At 34.9% G+C, this 17,371-nt stretch overlaps 1 protein-coding gene across 2 annotated transcripts in view; it reads right to left on the bottom strand.

Moving 5' to 3' along the window:
* Nucleotides 1-17,371, bottom strand: part of LOC144232803 (uncharacterized) — a 413,974-nt gene that overhangs the window by 38,007 nt on the left and 358,596 nt on the right. Inside the window, exon 1 of one of the 2 annotated variants that reach the window (XM_077765643.1) lies at nucleotides 10,079-10,270. The exons of the other annotated variant lie outside the window; for it this stretch is intronic. Coding sequence (XP_077621769.1) covers nucleotides 10,079-10,220 — 142 coding nt within the window. The 5' untranslated portion in view covers nucleotides 10,221-10,270. Of the gene's footprint in view, nucleotides 1-10,078; nucleotides 10,271-17,371 lie in introns of those variants that run through there. 2 annotated transcript variants of the gene reach the window in all.

The following is a 17,371-nucleotide window of genomic DNA, read 5'->3' as shown; positions in this document are numbered from 1 at the left end:
AATTACAATGGTGGTAACTTTACATTAAGAATAGGATGGATGAAATGTCTTCCTTTGGACATCATAATTCTATTACAAAATGTAAATTATGTCAGTATTTTTAACATCCACATCAAAGGTTTAATTAATATAAAACTAGTGGTCATTCATGTTTTCATATAATTTGCTAATAAGATCAGTCATACAAATAAATAGACATATCCAACATTGAATTTCTTAGAATGTGTGAAAGAAGCAAAACCAGGGAAGGAAGAGCCGAAGGAAAAAATGATAAAACATCTCCAGGTTTCTGATAAATTGTAACTTATAAAGGGAAAACATATGCTTAAGCAAATAGAATAAATAAAATAAAAACCTAGAAGCTATTATACTTAGAAAGTAAAGAATTTTGGTTTTCCTTGAGATAGCTTTGCACAGTGGACAGAATACTGAAATAAAAATTAGAAAAATGGACACCAATCCAGATGGTTGAGGCTAAAATCACTTATTCTTCTTGAGCTAGTATCCTCATAAAAAATAGGGAATTTAAAATTTTCCTTCTTCCCTGATTATCATCATGAGTGCTAATTCATTTGATAACATTGTGAGAACAATATTAAATAATGCATGAAAGTGCTTTGAAAAGAATAAGCCATAATGCAGAGGTAAGTACTTGCTTTTACAGAGGAAGGAGAGAAATTGTGATGATAGCCATTAGGGAATAACAGGTGTTTACTGACTCTCCAAACATAACCAGCTATGAAATGGTGCTATCAATACAAAGTGCAAAGCTATGATCCTGAAAAAAAGGAACACATGTTAAGTAAACTCCACATTTACCTTAGCTATCTATCCGGGGATACCTTCCAAACTGGGCAGTTGAGAAATGGAGACAAAAACAGACCAACAGCATTGCTGGACAAACAAAGAAATCTTTTCATGATGACTTGGGCTTCTGCATGGGGCTGACACTTATGAGACAGACTGCTGGGGAGGAGAGACATACACAGAGAAGGATATCCAGAAATCTGCAGGGGGCTCTTTATTTTATTTATTTATTTTTTAAATTTTTTAACATTTATTTATTTTTGAGAGACAGAGATGCAGCACAAGTGGAGGTGGGGCAGAGAGAGAGAGAGGAAGACACAGAATCAGATGCAGGTTTCAGGTTCTGAACTGTCAGCACAGAGCCTGATGCCGGACTTGAATTCACAAGCCGTAAGATCATGACTTGAGCCAAAGTCGGATGCTTAACTGACTGAGCCATCCACGCACCTCTGCAGGGAATCTCTTTAGATTCTTTTATGAAACACTAAGTTGCATTTGTTCGGGGTGTGACATCTTGGGATCTGAAAGAGATCTGAACAGGAGCTGAATGAAAATTCTAGATGTTTCTCAGTGCCAAGGATACTAGAGTTCTAAGCAGAGTAGATAAACCTCAATGAAAACTAGAAGACTTTTATTTCAGACTTCAGAAAGATCAAATTTAGGAGTAGGGTTATTCCAGATATGCCCAAGCCTTACAGGATCAAGCTGATCTGTGAGTGAATTAACCACTTGCCAGAAGAATACTTAATATTCCTTAAAAGAGGCCATATAACTTGGATTCCAGCAATATAACATCCACAGTACCCAGCATACCAACAAAATTACGAGGCATATGAATAAACCAGGAAAACTGAGGAACAATCAGTACACCCAGATATGAAGATGGCACAGAGAATGGAATTATGAGACAAAGACACTGATACAGCTATGATTAATATGTTCAAATATTTAAAAGACAAAATGGATACAATAAATAAACATATGAAAAAATCTTGGTAGAGAAAGGACAAGTATCCAAAATATGTTCTAAAACTGAAAAATACAATATCTGAAATGAAAAAGAAAAAAACACAGATTGGGCACTGCTGAAGAACCTAAGAGTCAATTGAAGACAGTCCACAAAAATGAAGCAAACGGAAGCACAAACTGTAAAAGAATAAAAACAAATTTTAAAAAAGGCCTCGGTTACCTACAGGTCAATATCATGCACTGATAAATATTTGTAAAAATGTTTTTAAAAATATCAGCCCACGTATCCAGCAATCTGAAAGAACCACAATTCACATAAACACAAAGAAATCACACTTAGGTACATCATTGTCAAATGGCTAAAGCTCAATGATAACCTGAAAAATCTTAAAAGCTGCCAAGTAAAAAAGACACATTATATAACAAGAAAAACTGACAAGAGAAACCACTGACTTTCTAAATAGGAAATTATATATTTCAGAAGACAGTTAAACAACGTTTTAAAATGCTGAGCTTTTTAAAAAACATGTCAATCTAGAATTCAATACATTGCACAAAAAATTATTCAAAAATAAAGAGAAAATGAAAACATTTTTGTCAAACAAATGCTGAGAGAATTTGTCACCAGCAGACTTAAAATTCAATGTTAAAGAGAATTCTTTTGAAGGAACAGATACCAAATAGAAACTCAAATTAATGAGAAGGAATAAAGAGTAGAAGTGATTAATATCTGGTTGATTTGAAATATGCTTTTATACTTTCTTAATCTTTAAAAGACTGCTTTTTAAAGTAAATAGTAATAGCATTGTATTTTGAAGTTTATAATATATTTAAATCAAATAGTATGAAACAGCAGCACAAAAATAGAAGAATGGTAAAGAAAAGTATATTGTCAATATGTTTTACATTTAGTAAAGATGATAGACTATTACTTTGAGGCAGAGGGTGATAAGTTAAAAATATACTTTATTTTTAAACTAAAGATAAATGGAGGAAGTGTAGTTAGTTATATAATATAGGAGATAAGGTGGATTTCTAAAGGTACTTGAATAATCCAACAGAAGGCAATTTATTTAATGAAGCAGTAAACCCCTAATGCCAAATGATAGGGGAAAAAAGAAAGAACAAATGATAACATAGAAAACCAATAAGAACATGATAACTTAAATCCAATCATAATCATAATTATATTATTTTAGGGGCTCATCTGAGTGTATATGTATGGCATAAAAGAATTCCAATTTTCTGTTTTCATAAGGGAAAAATCTCAACTATTTGTAACTGAGTTTCACATTAATTGGTACTTTATTTTCTTAAAACCTAAACATTGTTGGTGAAGACGAAATCCACTCTGGAGTACAGATCTTGCCATTTAAAGTCTAGGTTTTGAGGTGTTTCTGAGTCTTGGTAAAATTTTATCCAAGAAACATAATACATACATATATACTCAAAAACATGAACCATTAGAAAATGAAACAAGAAATCAAGTGATTTAAGTTTTGGCAGCCCTCATCTTTTTTTTGTTCTTTCTTTTTTTTTTTTTTTCAAGTCCATTAAAGACTGCAGAGGATAAAAGAATCACTGGTTCTAGGTCTCTCTGGGATAACAAGTGACTTGAAATTAAAAAAAAAAAACCTACACCCTGAAATAAGGTCAGGTAATACCATTCCCTGCCCTGCTACCAAGATAAAAAAAATATGAACAATTAGTAACAATTCTTAGTGACAATTCAGGATTCAGCTTTATCTCCTACCTGCCCAATCAGTGGGCAGTTCAACATCCTGGTATTCTTAGACATCTATACTTGTGTATATAGATATATCCTCTTGTATTAGATGACAACTGATTTTTTTTAAGTCCAGGTAGAGAAAGCAGCAATCATTTTAAACTAAACTCCTTCTACGTTTTTTTGATTACTGTTCTACTTGCTACCATTCAGCAAAAAGCAAAACATCTATAGCGTCCATCTCAAATCTTATTGCTTTACAACTGTGGTACACCTTCCATTGAAAATAAAAAGATGAAGCAGTCAATCGGTGATTACTTTGACATGACTTTGGGAAGGGAGAGAAGAAGGGGTGATGGTAAAGAGAAGACCAATAGACAAAGAAGATAATTAAACATACAATGGTTTTCTTTAAGAGGGAGAGAGAGAGAGAGAATGTTGTGTTCAAAAAAAGGAAAAAAAGCATTGAAAGCCCATGAGTTGAAGCCAGAGCCAAAACCATGTTCTATCTTAAGTAGGTTTTCTTTTCTTCCCCCCTATTTTTTTTTCTTTTTTCTTTTAAATAAAATTTCCTCCCAAACTGTCATCACTCTTTCAATCCTTGCCAGACTTGGCCTCATCTTCAGATCCTTTGTCCCCAGATTTCTCTGGTGTAGGGTCTGTGGAGGGTTTCTTTTCTGGAGAGATTTCTGGTTCCTTGACTTCTTTGGGACAAGTCTTTTCCCTTGAAGGCTTTGAAGCTGTGGGGCGACCTATTTTTCCTTTTGTCTTTCACAGGGCTTGGCGTCACTGTAGCCTTTAGCCTGGGTCTGGGAATTTTCTTTTCTTTTCCCTCAGCTTTGTACTTCTTAACCACCTTTTTGTTTTTCTTTTTTGAGCTGTCATAGTCACTATCATCATCATCTTCCATTAGGAAATCATCATCGCTGCCCTAATCTTTCTTCTGGAATGGTGCCTCTGCCTCTTCTTATTCTTCCACTGCCCACATCTTCCATGAGCATCTCTCCCTATCTGGAAGCTGCTTAAGAGGCTGCCTGCTGTTCCTGGTGAACATTTTTATGATCTCTTTCATCTTCACGGTCCTCCGCAGTGTGAGAATCATCCTTCTTGGTCTTCATGTCTTTTTCTTCTGAGTCCTCATAGCCTTCCTGTTAATTCTTTCCAGATCACCTCTTAACTTTTAGCCTCTTGGGGAGATGGTCACATTTTCTTAACTGGAAAAGGCTGACACTCTCCCATAATCTTTATCAGCATCATCAGATTCCTGACACAGAAGAATCAATGACCTTTCGATTTCTGACAGGCTGAGACATGTTCACTGCTGAAAAAGGACTGAATCCAGAAGCCAAAAACCAAGACACACCCATCTCACCCTACTCCACCCCACCCCATGCACTTGCCACCACACACCTTTAACTTTGGCAGATGGGGCCTTGGCCACAGATCCCCAAGCTACTGGCTTGTCAAACTCCGCTACTTCTTGATTCAGCACCCCTTAATCAGATGGCCCCACTGCCCCCCACTCTCCTGTCTTCAAAATGAATGAATCAAACCAGCCCTCATAATTATATTAAATGCCAGTAGACAAGACATTCCAATTAACAGATAGATATATCTAATCTGTCAGAAATACAGAGTAATGTTCAACTCACAATATGGCACAATTTGAAGAAGAGACCAAACAGCCACTTAGTGTCAATTTGATATTACACCCCTTTCACCCTGGCAGTGATTCATCCTGACTAGAATTGACATATTTCTGTATATTTTCTGCTTCATAAAACCTCAGTCAGCTCCAATACCCAAATGTTTACAGAACATTATATCTTCAAGCATAAACATAGCCCAAAACCAAAGGATTGATTTTACAGTGAGAAGTATGGCAATGGGCACCCAACAATGGAATCCACTGGTCTTAATGCATATACCATCACTAGAAGCTGCTGGACTGACCTTTCAGTAGCACGGCTTATTGAAGTTGTGATTGAGGCACAAGCTCGCATATGTTATTATGTGAAGATTAGCACCACGTTCAAGTGTGCAATATATATTCTTAATTTGTAACCAGTGTATGATGCTATGTCTTCAATTAATAGGAATAATGAGTCTAGAAACTAAGATGTAAAAGTGAAAGTGCTGACCTGCTTATCATCACTTTTCTTAACCCATGCATCAGGTCCTTGCAATACTGACCTCAGTAAAGGTCTTTGCAAATCCTGATTTTCCTAATGGTTAACTCCTCTAATTGGTACCAGCCAGAGTCTCAATACATTTTATTCTCTGGAAACTACCTTAGAACTCTGAACTCATGCCCCCAAAAAAAGCAGAAACACAGGGAGTCACGGACTTGAGGGGCAGTTTCCTTGATTATCTCAAGGAGCTAGAGCTACTGTTACACAATAGACGAACAAGTTTAGTGCTCAGATGACACACTTAAACATTTTTTGGTGCCCCATTTGCACAATATTACCAGTTAGTGAATAAGTGTAGCAGCCACATCCAAAGAATGGCTTGGTGACCAGGCTCTCAGTACCTTCAGATATGAGGTTCTTCATCATTCCACTAAGTAAGCTTTCTAAATGAATTTATTTTCTAGCCAATGTGAGGAGAATCTTGAATGGCTAGAACAAGATGAAGATGATGAGTATCAGTTGTGGCCAAGAGGCTGGCTTTAGCACAAACCTTCCTAGGACACATTTCCCCTGGGAAATAAGGCCCATAGGAGTCCTGATAGATCTGTTCCCAGAAATTTCATGAAGCAATGAATTTAAGTGGCACAAATGATGAAATACAGTGGATCCAGTCCTGTGCAATCCAGCACACCAGCCCTTTAGTACTGAAGGAATTATTCCCCCAGCTGCTGGAAGTGTTGTTAGCAGGTAGCTGTCAGATGCGAGCCCTCTCTGCAAACTGCTCTCAGCTAGAGAGAGCAAACTCATCCAAGGCAACACTTCCTGCTGGTGCAAGCTGAAACCAACAACTGATTGATTCAGGGCTATAAAAGTCTGGTCACTTTGCTCCAGTTCCGGACAACTCTGAAGGTTTATCCCAGACTTTGATATTCCCATCAGATGAGCTGATGCCTTTTCACCCAACTTCTCCTAATTAATCTCACTTCCACTATTGTCACCATAGGTAGGTATTATCCCCAAAGAATGCTCTGCAAGTTAATCTGATTCAGAGTTGGATCTGTACCTCTGATACACAGAAAACTGCAAAAACACTGATGAAAAGAAAATAAGAAGTATCTAAATAGATGAAAAAAATATATTTAATTAATATATTGCAAGGGTCAATATTGCTAAAGTGTCCCAAGTGTCCTTTGGGTTCAATGTGATTCCGTTAAATTTTTTTTGCAATTTTTTTTAGAATCTGGGATAGTGATTCTATTGTTTATGTAAATATGTGTATCTAAATGGTCTAAAACAATCCTGACAGAGACGAATTTGGAGGATTTATATTACAAGACTTTAAGACTCAGAATAAGGTACATTAATCAAGACAATGTAGATTGGTGTAAGGGTGAAAAAAATACATTCAATAAAACTAAAGAGACTTAGAAATAGACCTAATATATACTCAATTAATTAATTTGCTACAAAGACATTAAATGCAATATAGTGGAGAATAAAAATCTTCCTGACAAAAAAATGCTAAAATAGGCAACATTCCTAAGGAAAAGAAGATGACCCCTATATTGACCCCTATACCACTATTTTACTACGTATAAAAAAGATAATTTGAGACGAGTTATAGATCTAAAACTACACACCAAATTATAAAACTTAGAGAAGTAATTTTTGAAGAGTTTCTCTAAGGCCTTTAAGTTTCTTAGCTAGAACATAAAATGCATGAAACACCAAAAGAAAAAAAAAAAGATAAGTTGGACTCCATCAAAATCACAATAGTTGCTCATCTAAAAGCACCTGTTAAAAAAAAGAAAAGGCAAGCCACATCCTGGGAAAGATATTCAGAACACTTGTAAATAAATTATATCCAGGGTATATAAAGATCTCTTATAATTAATTGACAACAATAAAAGAACCAAAAATGTTTAAATGGACATAAGACTTGAATAAACACCATACAAAGGTAAGTAAGAAAGATATACAAACGGAAAATAAATACATTAACAAGTGCTCTATATCATTAGTCATCAAGGAAATCCAAATTCAAAATACAATGAGATGTCATTTCACAAACTAGAATGGTTAAAATGTTTAAAAAGTTGGATAACCTGAAATACTGACATTTTGGAGCAACCAAAATTCTCAGACATTGCTGGTGGAAAAAATGGCTGTTCTTACAAAGTTAAACAGACCTGTCCTTTAATTTACCCATCCCATTCCTTGGTATCTCACCAAGTAAACTGAAATAGATGTCAAGCAAAAGAGTTCTTTAAAAAATATTCATTAGAGTCTTATTCATAATAGCTAAAAGCTAGAAATAATACAAATATTCATCTTCAGTAAAATAGCTAAATAAATAGCATATTCATACAATGGAATACTACTCAGTAATAAAAAGACCTAAGAATTTGGATGATTCCACTTCATAACTTGGATGAGTCCAAAAAATATTCCCCATTACATGAATTTTTATAACGTACAAAACTAAAATCATGATAGAAATTAGACAATAGTTGCCTCTGAGGGCTTAATGAACTCAGAAAGGAAAGGAAGAAAGTTCCTAGAATGCTGATAATATTCTGTCTTGATAGGAATGAGGGTAACACAGGCATACGCATTTGTAATTTACTCTACACTTAAAATGAGTATATTTCTCTGTATAAAAATTATACTTCAGGGGCACCTGGGTGGCTCAGTCAGTTAAGCATTCGACTTTGGCTCAGGTCACGATCTCACAGTTTGTAAATTCAAGCCCCGGATCTGGCTCTGTGCTGCCAGGGTGGAGCCTGGAGCCTGGAGTTCTGTGTCTCCCTCTCTCCCTCTGCCCCTCCCCCACTAACGCTCTGTCTCTCTCGGTCTCTCAAAAACGAATAAACATTAAAAAAATTTTTTTAAACTATACTTCAAAAAAATGTAATGAAAGGTAAAATTATATGTCATGAAGCTACTAAGAGGCAACACACCGAAATATTTCTGGGAAGGTCAAAACCAAATAGTAAGTGGTTTTAGTGCCTACATAAGTCAATTTCACCTCTTTCTCTTTATAAAATGTTTCTCTTCTTGTCAGTCAGCAGATAACTATTTGGTGAGCTTTCACTATATTCTAAAAGTTGTAATCTCTGATGTCCTATGCCCAATATGTCATGGCAGATAGCTAGCTAGATAAGTTACATGTTGTTTGAACTTAATGTGTTTCCTTTTCTTGATCATCTGGAGGAACATTAAGAAAATTAATATGAGGCGCCTGGGTGGCTTAGTCGGTTAAGCTCCAACTTTCGCTTAGGGCATGATCTCGCAGTTCGTGGGTTCGAGCCCCGCGTCGGGCTCTGTGCTGACTGCCAGCTCAGAGCCTGGGGCCTGTTTCAGTCTGTGACTCCCTCTCTCTCTGACCCTCCCCTGCTCACGCTGTCTCTCTCTCTCTCTCTCTCTCTCTCTCTCTCCTAGAAATAAATAAAACATTAAAAAAATTAATATGGAAGAAAAAATCAACAGTTGAAAATTGTTCCATTGGTTATATAATAGTTGGGGAGATATTTTTTCATTTGGGAAATTCTTAGCCCTCATGAAATAACTAAGTCATGTTCTTCAAGTTGAATCCTTTTCAATTCACAAAGAGTTTAATAAAAACACAAAAACAAAATAAGACTTGTTCAGAGTAGAGTTTTACTTCACTGTCGTGTAGAGTGTGCCTTGCTGGAAGCTTAAGCATCATGGGAAGAGCTTGATAAATATGTAGATTTTGAGTCCCTATCTTGAAAACTATTTTAGTAAGATATGCAATCAGATTCTTAAAATAGTATTATAAAAAGCTAGATTTTAGAAATAAATATGGAAAAAGTCTGTGGAATAAATAAGAAAAGTCTACATGGAAAATTGCTATAGACTGTTGGTGTCCCAGAAAACTTTGTATGTTGAAACCTAACACCCAATATGATAGTATTTGGAGGCAGGGCCTCTGGGAGGTGATTAGATCATGAGAGTGGAGTTCTCATGAATGGAATTAATGTTTTATTAAAAAGAGACCCCAGAGAGATCCCTTGCCACCACGCATGGGCATAGACATTGAAAAGACAACCATATATAGGAGCAACCGGGTGGATCAGTCAGTTAAGCATCTGACTTCGGTCCAGGTCATGATCTCACAGATTGTGGGTTTGAGCCCCACATCAGGCTCTTCACTGACTGCTCGAAGCCTGGAGCTTACTTCAGATTCTGTCTCTTTTCTCTCTGCCCCTACCTCACTTGTGCTTTCTCAAAAATAAATAAATAAACATTTAGAAGAAGAAGAGGAAGAGGAGGAAAAGGAGGAGGAGGAGGAGGAGGAGAAGAAGAAGAAGAAGAAGAAGGAGGAGGAGGAGGAGGAGGAGGAGGAGAAGAAGAAGAAAGAAGGAGATGAAGACGACGACAATGACGACAACTGTATATGAACTAGGAAGCAGAACCTTACCAGCGAATCTGCCAGCACCTTGATCTTGGACTTCCCAGCTTCCAGAATTGTGAGAAATGAGAAATAACTTTCTACTTTTTGTAAGGCACCCAGTGTACGGCATTCTTTTATAGCAGCCAGAGTAGATTAAGACAGAGATCATCAGAGACAAACACCATGGCTGTGTGAATGATTTTTCTCTTCCCAGAATTTACACCTCCCTCTTGGTTCTCTTCTGTCTTTATTTCAGCCTCCAGGGATGCCAGGTTGTCTACTTGCTGCAAGATCCAGAAATGGACAAAAAACTCATTTCCCATCCTGTTCCTTGCTTACCAAAGAAAAGTTAAATTTGAAAATAACTTTACCAAGGACTAAGGAGAAAGTAAGGAAAAATAAAGAAAATGCAAAATTAGAAAAGGCCTGGCCTAATAAAATACAGATTTCTAATTCAAACATAGTTAAATTGAAGCCACAAGTTAACTGATCCAATTTACGAACATTCAGGCCAGGGTTTTGCTCACTTCCTCCAACACATTCTACTGATTAGACAGTCATCTGGGTTTGAAACACACACACACACACACACACACACACACACACACACACACACACCTTCTTCTAAACTTACAAATTATTACTTATGGAGGTTGTCTATTAAACATTTTAGATATTCCTTTTTTGTTTTTTATTCCTAATAGAAAGCTGAGATAGGTGGGGAGGATCAGGGTTAAGCAGACGATTTGGAGTAGAAACCACAGTAGGGAAACAGGTCAGAATCTAAGCGTTTAGCAACTCCTTACATGCACATGCTGTAGGTCTGAAGTGCCCTTTAAAAAGCAACTAGTCTTTTTTTCACTCAGAGTCTTTCTTTAGTCCCCCACGTTTAAAGACTCTCCCTCTCTTCTCCTGGCTTTTTAATTCTCTTTGTATGGCTTCTTCTGAACAGTGACTTGAGTTGGCCAGTCTGTGACTTGGCTGTAAATTACTCCCCTGTAAGTTTCCTCTCATTTGATTGGCTTCAATCTCTATAGCCTGGCATCTTCCCTGATCTTGGCCTAGACTCCAAAAACACTGCACTATAGCCTAGTCTGTGCTGAAGGGCTCCTCCTTGTCTGAAAGTTGACTCAGATGCATGAGGAGATGAAATACAGACCTCTGTATGAGCGAAACACTATCAGGGCACAGAGGATGTGAGTAAGGGTTATGTGTGGGGATTCTAAGTTGAAAAGAAATAAAGAAAGGGAAGTGGGAGACTGTTAGAATTTTGTTTGACCCTGGGAATTACATCTGCTTACAACACATATCAAATCAGTTTTGTTTTCCCTGATGACCGGAACACCAGAGGTTTCTGACCTCATGGATATTGAAGCTATCTTGGTTCCCTATACACCTCACCTCTTTTCCTCTATCACCTTGAAGGGACCTTCATATTCCCTGTCCCAGGATTTAATCTTTGACTTTCTGCTCTTCTCTCTGAGCTCTATTTAAATCATTTTTCCATTTACATATTTTCAAATTCTGTCCCTATGCTTTTAATTTCTAACTCTGTAGTGTATGTTCAGTACTGTTCCTCCCACTCTCTATTTTCCTTGAAAACAAATGTCATTTGACCTATGGCTCCCAATAGCTACCTTCCCCTGCTGATAGAATTATTTGCTGACAAATTTATTGAAAAGACAAGAATTATTTGCTGACAAAATTATTTGAAAGATTTTATATCCAAAGCATATGTTTTCTTTTTGTAGTTTCTTACATACTGCCATCTGGTTTCTGTTCTGCTTTATCTCCCTCTACATTCTCTCTTAGACCTCTTTGCTGCATTAAAAATTGGAAAGCTCCTCACTGAAGACCATGAAAAACTTTTAGTAAATTTCCCTTCTTCCTGTGTTGCTTAAACCAAGCAGAGCAGCGATATATTATGAAGAAAAGTAGTACTATTAAAGCCAGGTATGAATTGGAAAGCTGCCTCCCTCCCAGTTCAAGTCAACATGCCTTTGTTGAGGTCTTACTATATCCCAGACACTTTATTTAAATGCTAGAGAAGTAAAGATGAGGAGGGATAAGACGGATTGTTGAATATCCGGGTGATAACTAAATTCTTGAAAAGAATTCAAAAATTATCATGAGCATTTTATCTGAGTGAACTTGAGTTCTAATACTCCATTTGCAGAGGCGTAATAGAAAGATCTTTGCCAGGGGCATCTGGGTGGCTCAGTTGGTTGAGCATCCAACTTCAGTTCAGATCATGATCTCACTGCTCGGGGGTTGAAACCCCACATCAGGCTCTCCGTGACAGCTCAGAGCCTGGAGTTTGCATCAGATTTGGTGTCTCCCCCTCTCTCTACCCCTCTTCTGCTTGTATTCCCCCCTCCCTCTCTTTCTCTTTCTCTCTCTCTCAAAAATAAATAAATAAATAAATGATAAATAAATAAATAAAATGTTTAAAAAATTAAAAACTAAAAAAGTTTTAATTAAAAAAATTTAAAAAATTAAACATTAACATAAATAAATAAATGAAACCTTAAAATTTTTTTTAAAAACAAGTATCTTTGCCATAATCTTAACATCAACAAAACTCATTAGCTTCCCTTCACTTGAAGAAGCCTCACTTCCCTGAAAATACCATTTTATTTTTTACTAATGCAACTCTTTATTATATTTTTATCTCTTTTTTTACATCCCTTCATGTATAATCAGTCAGTTGATTTATTGAGTCAAGTTTTGCTTTTTAAATCTATGTAAAAATAATGTAGTATCTTAATGTCAGAAAACTGAAATTTAAGGATAGGATCACTAGAAAATACAAAGTGGGATATTTCATGTTGGAAAAGAAATAATCCACCTAAGAAAACGATTTAAATATTGTGAAACTTTTTGAACCAAAAAAAGGTGAAATTAACATTCTTTCAACCATCATGGAAAATTTAGCCTACTTTTTCCAGAAACTAGTAGATAAAATAGCCCAAATTTACAAGACAAAAGGAGGATTTAAGTAAAATAAAAAGTAAACATTACTGAATTCAAAATGCAATACACATTAAGTTGAAATGCACATACAATATTTACAAAGAATGACCACATATCAAGTCATGAAAGAAGGCCCCAAAAGTAAAAATTAAGAAAATTATTTTATGCATACAGGTTATATTCACTAATAAAGCAAAAAAACAAGTTAAAACTCAATAACCATTCAAGTAAAACAAATCAAAAAACAAATTAGAAATCTGGCAAACTCGGAAGATAATAAAATCCTCTTATTCTAATAGTGCATAATTATTGGAAACCCAAGATGTATACAATGCTTGAAACAGCTAATGGAAAACATCCTACACTTTCCTAGTAAAGTCAGAAACAGAACTGTAATTTCTGCTATCACTACTATTACTATCTGTTACTATACTAGAGGTTTTAGGCAATACAATAAAATAAGAAATAAAATTGGAAAGATAATATTTTTGTATCTTATTAAAATATGTGAGAGGGAAAAGCCACTATATATATATATATATATATATATTTAATATATATTTAATATATATATATATTTAAAGTTTATTGTCACGTTGGTTTCCATATAACACCCAGTGCTCATCCCCACAAGTGCCCTCCTCCATGCCCATCACACCCCTTCACCTCTCCCCCACCCCCATCAGCCCTCAGGTTGTCCTCAGCATTCAAGAGTCTCTCATGGTTATAATAGAACCAATAAAGTGAGTTTAGCAATGTAGAAGGATTAAAGTACAATGTAAATATCAATAGTTTTTCTAAATCCTGCCAATAGAAAACAGAAAATCACTTTAACAGTAATAACAACAAATGTAAGGTACTTAGGAATATACTTCATTAGAAAGATGAGTATTCAACTTACGATAGAAAATTTTCAGAGTAAATTCTCAGTAAACAAAATGTAAAAAATGCTAAAATTTATGAAATTTAAAAATCAAACATAATCAATAAAAATAAAACTGAATTATACAAAAATATTTAGTTAATAACAAAAAATGTTAGATAAGAGTGATTCAAGAAGGAAAATAAGAGGAGGATTAAATAAAATGATCAGGATGAAAAAGAAGTATATTTAGAGATAGAATAGAATAGAAATTTAAAAACTGAAAAGAAATATTTTGACATATAAAGAGAAAATTATAAAAATATATGCAATGGCAAAAGCACTCCTGAATAAATAGAGATAACATCTTCATTGATAGTTAGTCTCAACATAGTTTTTCTTAACTAATATAAAAAGTCTTTGCAATGTAAATTAATAAAGTCAATATTCAATAGGATTTAATAGAATTTCGTTGGCTGATTCTAAATTTCATATAAGATAAATTTGTAGGAATCTGAAGATGAGCAATAAGGAGAATCTGCCCTACTAAATTTCAAATATACTTTTAAAAGTACTATGGTATTTATGCAAGAATAGGCAATGAAACCCATAAAACTACATACAACATTCAGAAAGAGGCCCATAATTAAGTATTTTAACAAGATGGCACTTAATATCAGTGAAGAAAAGAAACATTATTCATAAGTGGTCTTGGAAAATTAGCTGCATATTTGGACAAATAAGTTAGCTCTCACCTCAGACTTTTCACAAATATAAATTTTAGGTAGATTCCAGAAAAATATAAAATCAAATATTATAGTGTTAGAGGAAAATATAAGGCAATGCTTTCTTGAGTGTGGGCTAGGGCAGAAGAAAAAAAAGGAAAAGTTATAAATAAATAAAAATACATGGGCTAAACTAAAATTAATAGCATGAATTTCACTGACACAGCATCAATAAAGTTAATGAACCAGTATTTTCAGCCATTGACCTTATGCTGACACTTGCTAATGATGTCTTTAAAAAATGGACATGAGCACCTGATTGTATAAGATACCACACATACAAACTTCTGGTTAAAACAATAAATCGATAAGCCAATAATTCCACTAAATATCTTAAATGGGCATATTGAAAAGTACACAAAATCCATTTCCTAGGTTTCGATAACAAAGTACCCGTTTAATGTATCATACTTGTAGAATTGTTTCCTAGGTAAAATAGATAAATCTTCTTAAACAAGCAATTTATTATTGTTTAAAAGCAAGAACATAGTTCCATCTCAGAATGATTATGGTTGCCAGATTAGTAAACTTTCAAAACAACTAAGCCAGTATTTCTTTTTTTTTTTTTTTTTTAGCTTCATTGATGTACAACTGACAAAAGTTGTATACAATTATGGAGTAAAAGATATTTGAATATGTACACGTTGTGAAATAATTATCACAATCAAGCTAATTAACCTATCCATCATTTCTGCTGGTATTTTAGCTACATGAGTTCTTTGGAGGGATTCCTTTATATAACATTCCATAGCTGTTTTTAAAACCAGTTATCATGAAATATGTTATTTTAATCATTAACACGCATTGATCAAAAGATATGGGAAAGAAAAAATAAAATGATAGTATAGAAAAATTATAAAATAGATGAGATAAATTCATGAGCAAATGTCATAATGTTTCATAAAATAAATAATTCATAAATAAGCAGCAGAGAAGATTTTATTTTGTTTTAAATAGGAATTTAAATTTTTTGTTTTTATTTAAATTTAAAATATTTTGTTTTAAATATTTAAACAAAAATTTAAATATTTTGTTTTAAAAATAAAAACAGAAACAAGATAAAATTCTAATCATGTAATAAACAGAAAACATGGATGAGAACAAAGTACAGGGAAAAGGTAGCATTAAATTGGTAACCAACTTATAAGTAATTTGAGTAAACATACAATGTAGTAAATAATTAACAAAAGATATAAAAATTCCTAAAGGAATAATTGTGGAATAAGACCAACTCATTGAAGTACTCAGAAATTCATTCAGGTACACGCCCGGAAAACACATAATTGGAAGAATCCACAGTAGACCAACTGCAAAGTTAGAAGATTATATTGAAGATGTCATCCTAACTTCAACACAAGAGACATTTTACATATTTGTTAGTTCAACTCCATTCAACAAATAGAAATATTAATAATATTAATAAAAGGCACCATCTACTTTACTGTTTCCCGTATGCCTGCCCTGTAATAAATAGTTCAAATACTCATTTAATTCTCATAAAATATAAAGGTAGAAATTAATATCCTATAATCATACAGCTAGTAAGCAACAGAGGTATGAAAAAGTCAGGTATTTTTTAATCCAAAGTTTATTTTTAATTGCCTTTTTGATACCTCCTAGTTTTATTAATGTTTGCACAATACTATATAACATTATTGCCTTTAAAACAATTTCCGTTACATAGTATGTGCCTTGCCCTGATTGAGTATACTTACGAATTCTGAGAATTAAATAGTGCTATCTTCAACGGTATAAACACACTGACATTTAAAAGTTTATGATTAAGAGAACTTGAATACAAAGCTCTGCTTTAGTGGTCTTTGTCTCTCCCCAGTCTCTATCACAAGATGGGATGATAATAATTTTTCATCAATTCAAGAGTGCCCAAAAGAGCAGGACAAATCCAAGGGGCTAGAGGAAATCAGAAAGGGGAAAATGAAAATAAGCTTACACATTTTGTGAAGGCTTCACAAAAAAAAAGAAAACTTTGAGAAACTGTTCGTGGACCAAAAGTCAGTTGTATTTTGAGAAATTCATCATACTTTTTTGTATTAGTTTCCTAGGACTCCTGTAACAAAATGTCACAAGCTGAGGGACTTAAGTAACATAAATTCATCCTTTGGCCATGCTGGGGGTCAGAAATCTCTAAAATCAAGGTGCCAGCAGAGCTGCTTCCTTCTGAAACCTTTAAGAGGGAATCCTTCCTGTCTCTCCAGGCTTCTAGGATTTGCCAGCCATCCTTGGTGTTCCCTACCCTGAGCCACTGTAACTCCCATCTCTGCCTCCATTGTCATGTGGGCCTCTCCTCTGCACGGTTGTGTCTCTGTCAAATTTCCCTCTTCTTATAAGGACAGAGGATTCAGAGTCCACCCTAATCTAGGTCACATTGGCAAAACCCTATTTCAAAAATAAGGTCACATTATGAGGTAGTGGGAGTTAGGACTTTAACGCATCTTTTTGGGGGGACACAATTCAACCCATAATATTTGCCCCATATATCTAATCCTTCTCCCAACCCTACTGATTCTGGTTCTAAAGAGATCTTTGATCCACCATCCTCACTTGAGCTCACCCGCTTTCTCCTGGTCCACCTGAGCTAATGGAATAAACCCTAACCAGTCTGCCTCTGTCCCTTTTCCACCATCTAGTCCATTCTTACACATTAACCCGTCATCTTTCAACATGTCCATATGGTCGGTC

This window comes from Crocuta crocuta, unplaced genomic scaffold, assembly GCF_008692635.1.
Source record: "Crocuta crocuta isolate KB4526 unplaced genomic scaffold, BGI_CrCroc_1.0 scaffold174, whole genome shotgun sequence".
NCBI lineage: Eukaryota > Metazoa > Chordata > Mammalia > Carnivora > Hyaenidae > Crocuta > Crocuta crocuta.
The sequence above is the reverse complement of the archived record's forward strand: the minus strand, read 5'-3'. Positions and strand labels throughout refer to the sequence as shown.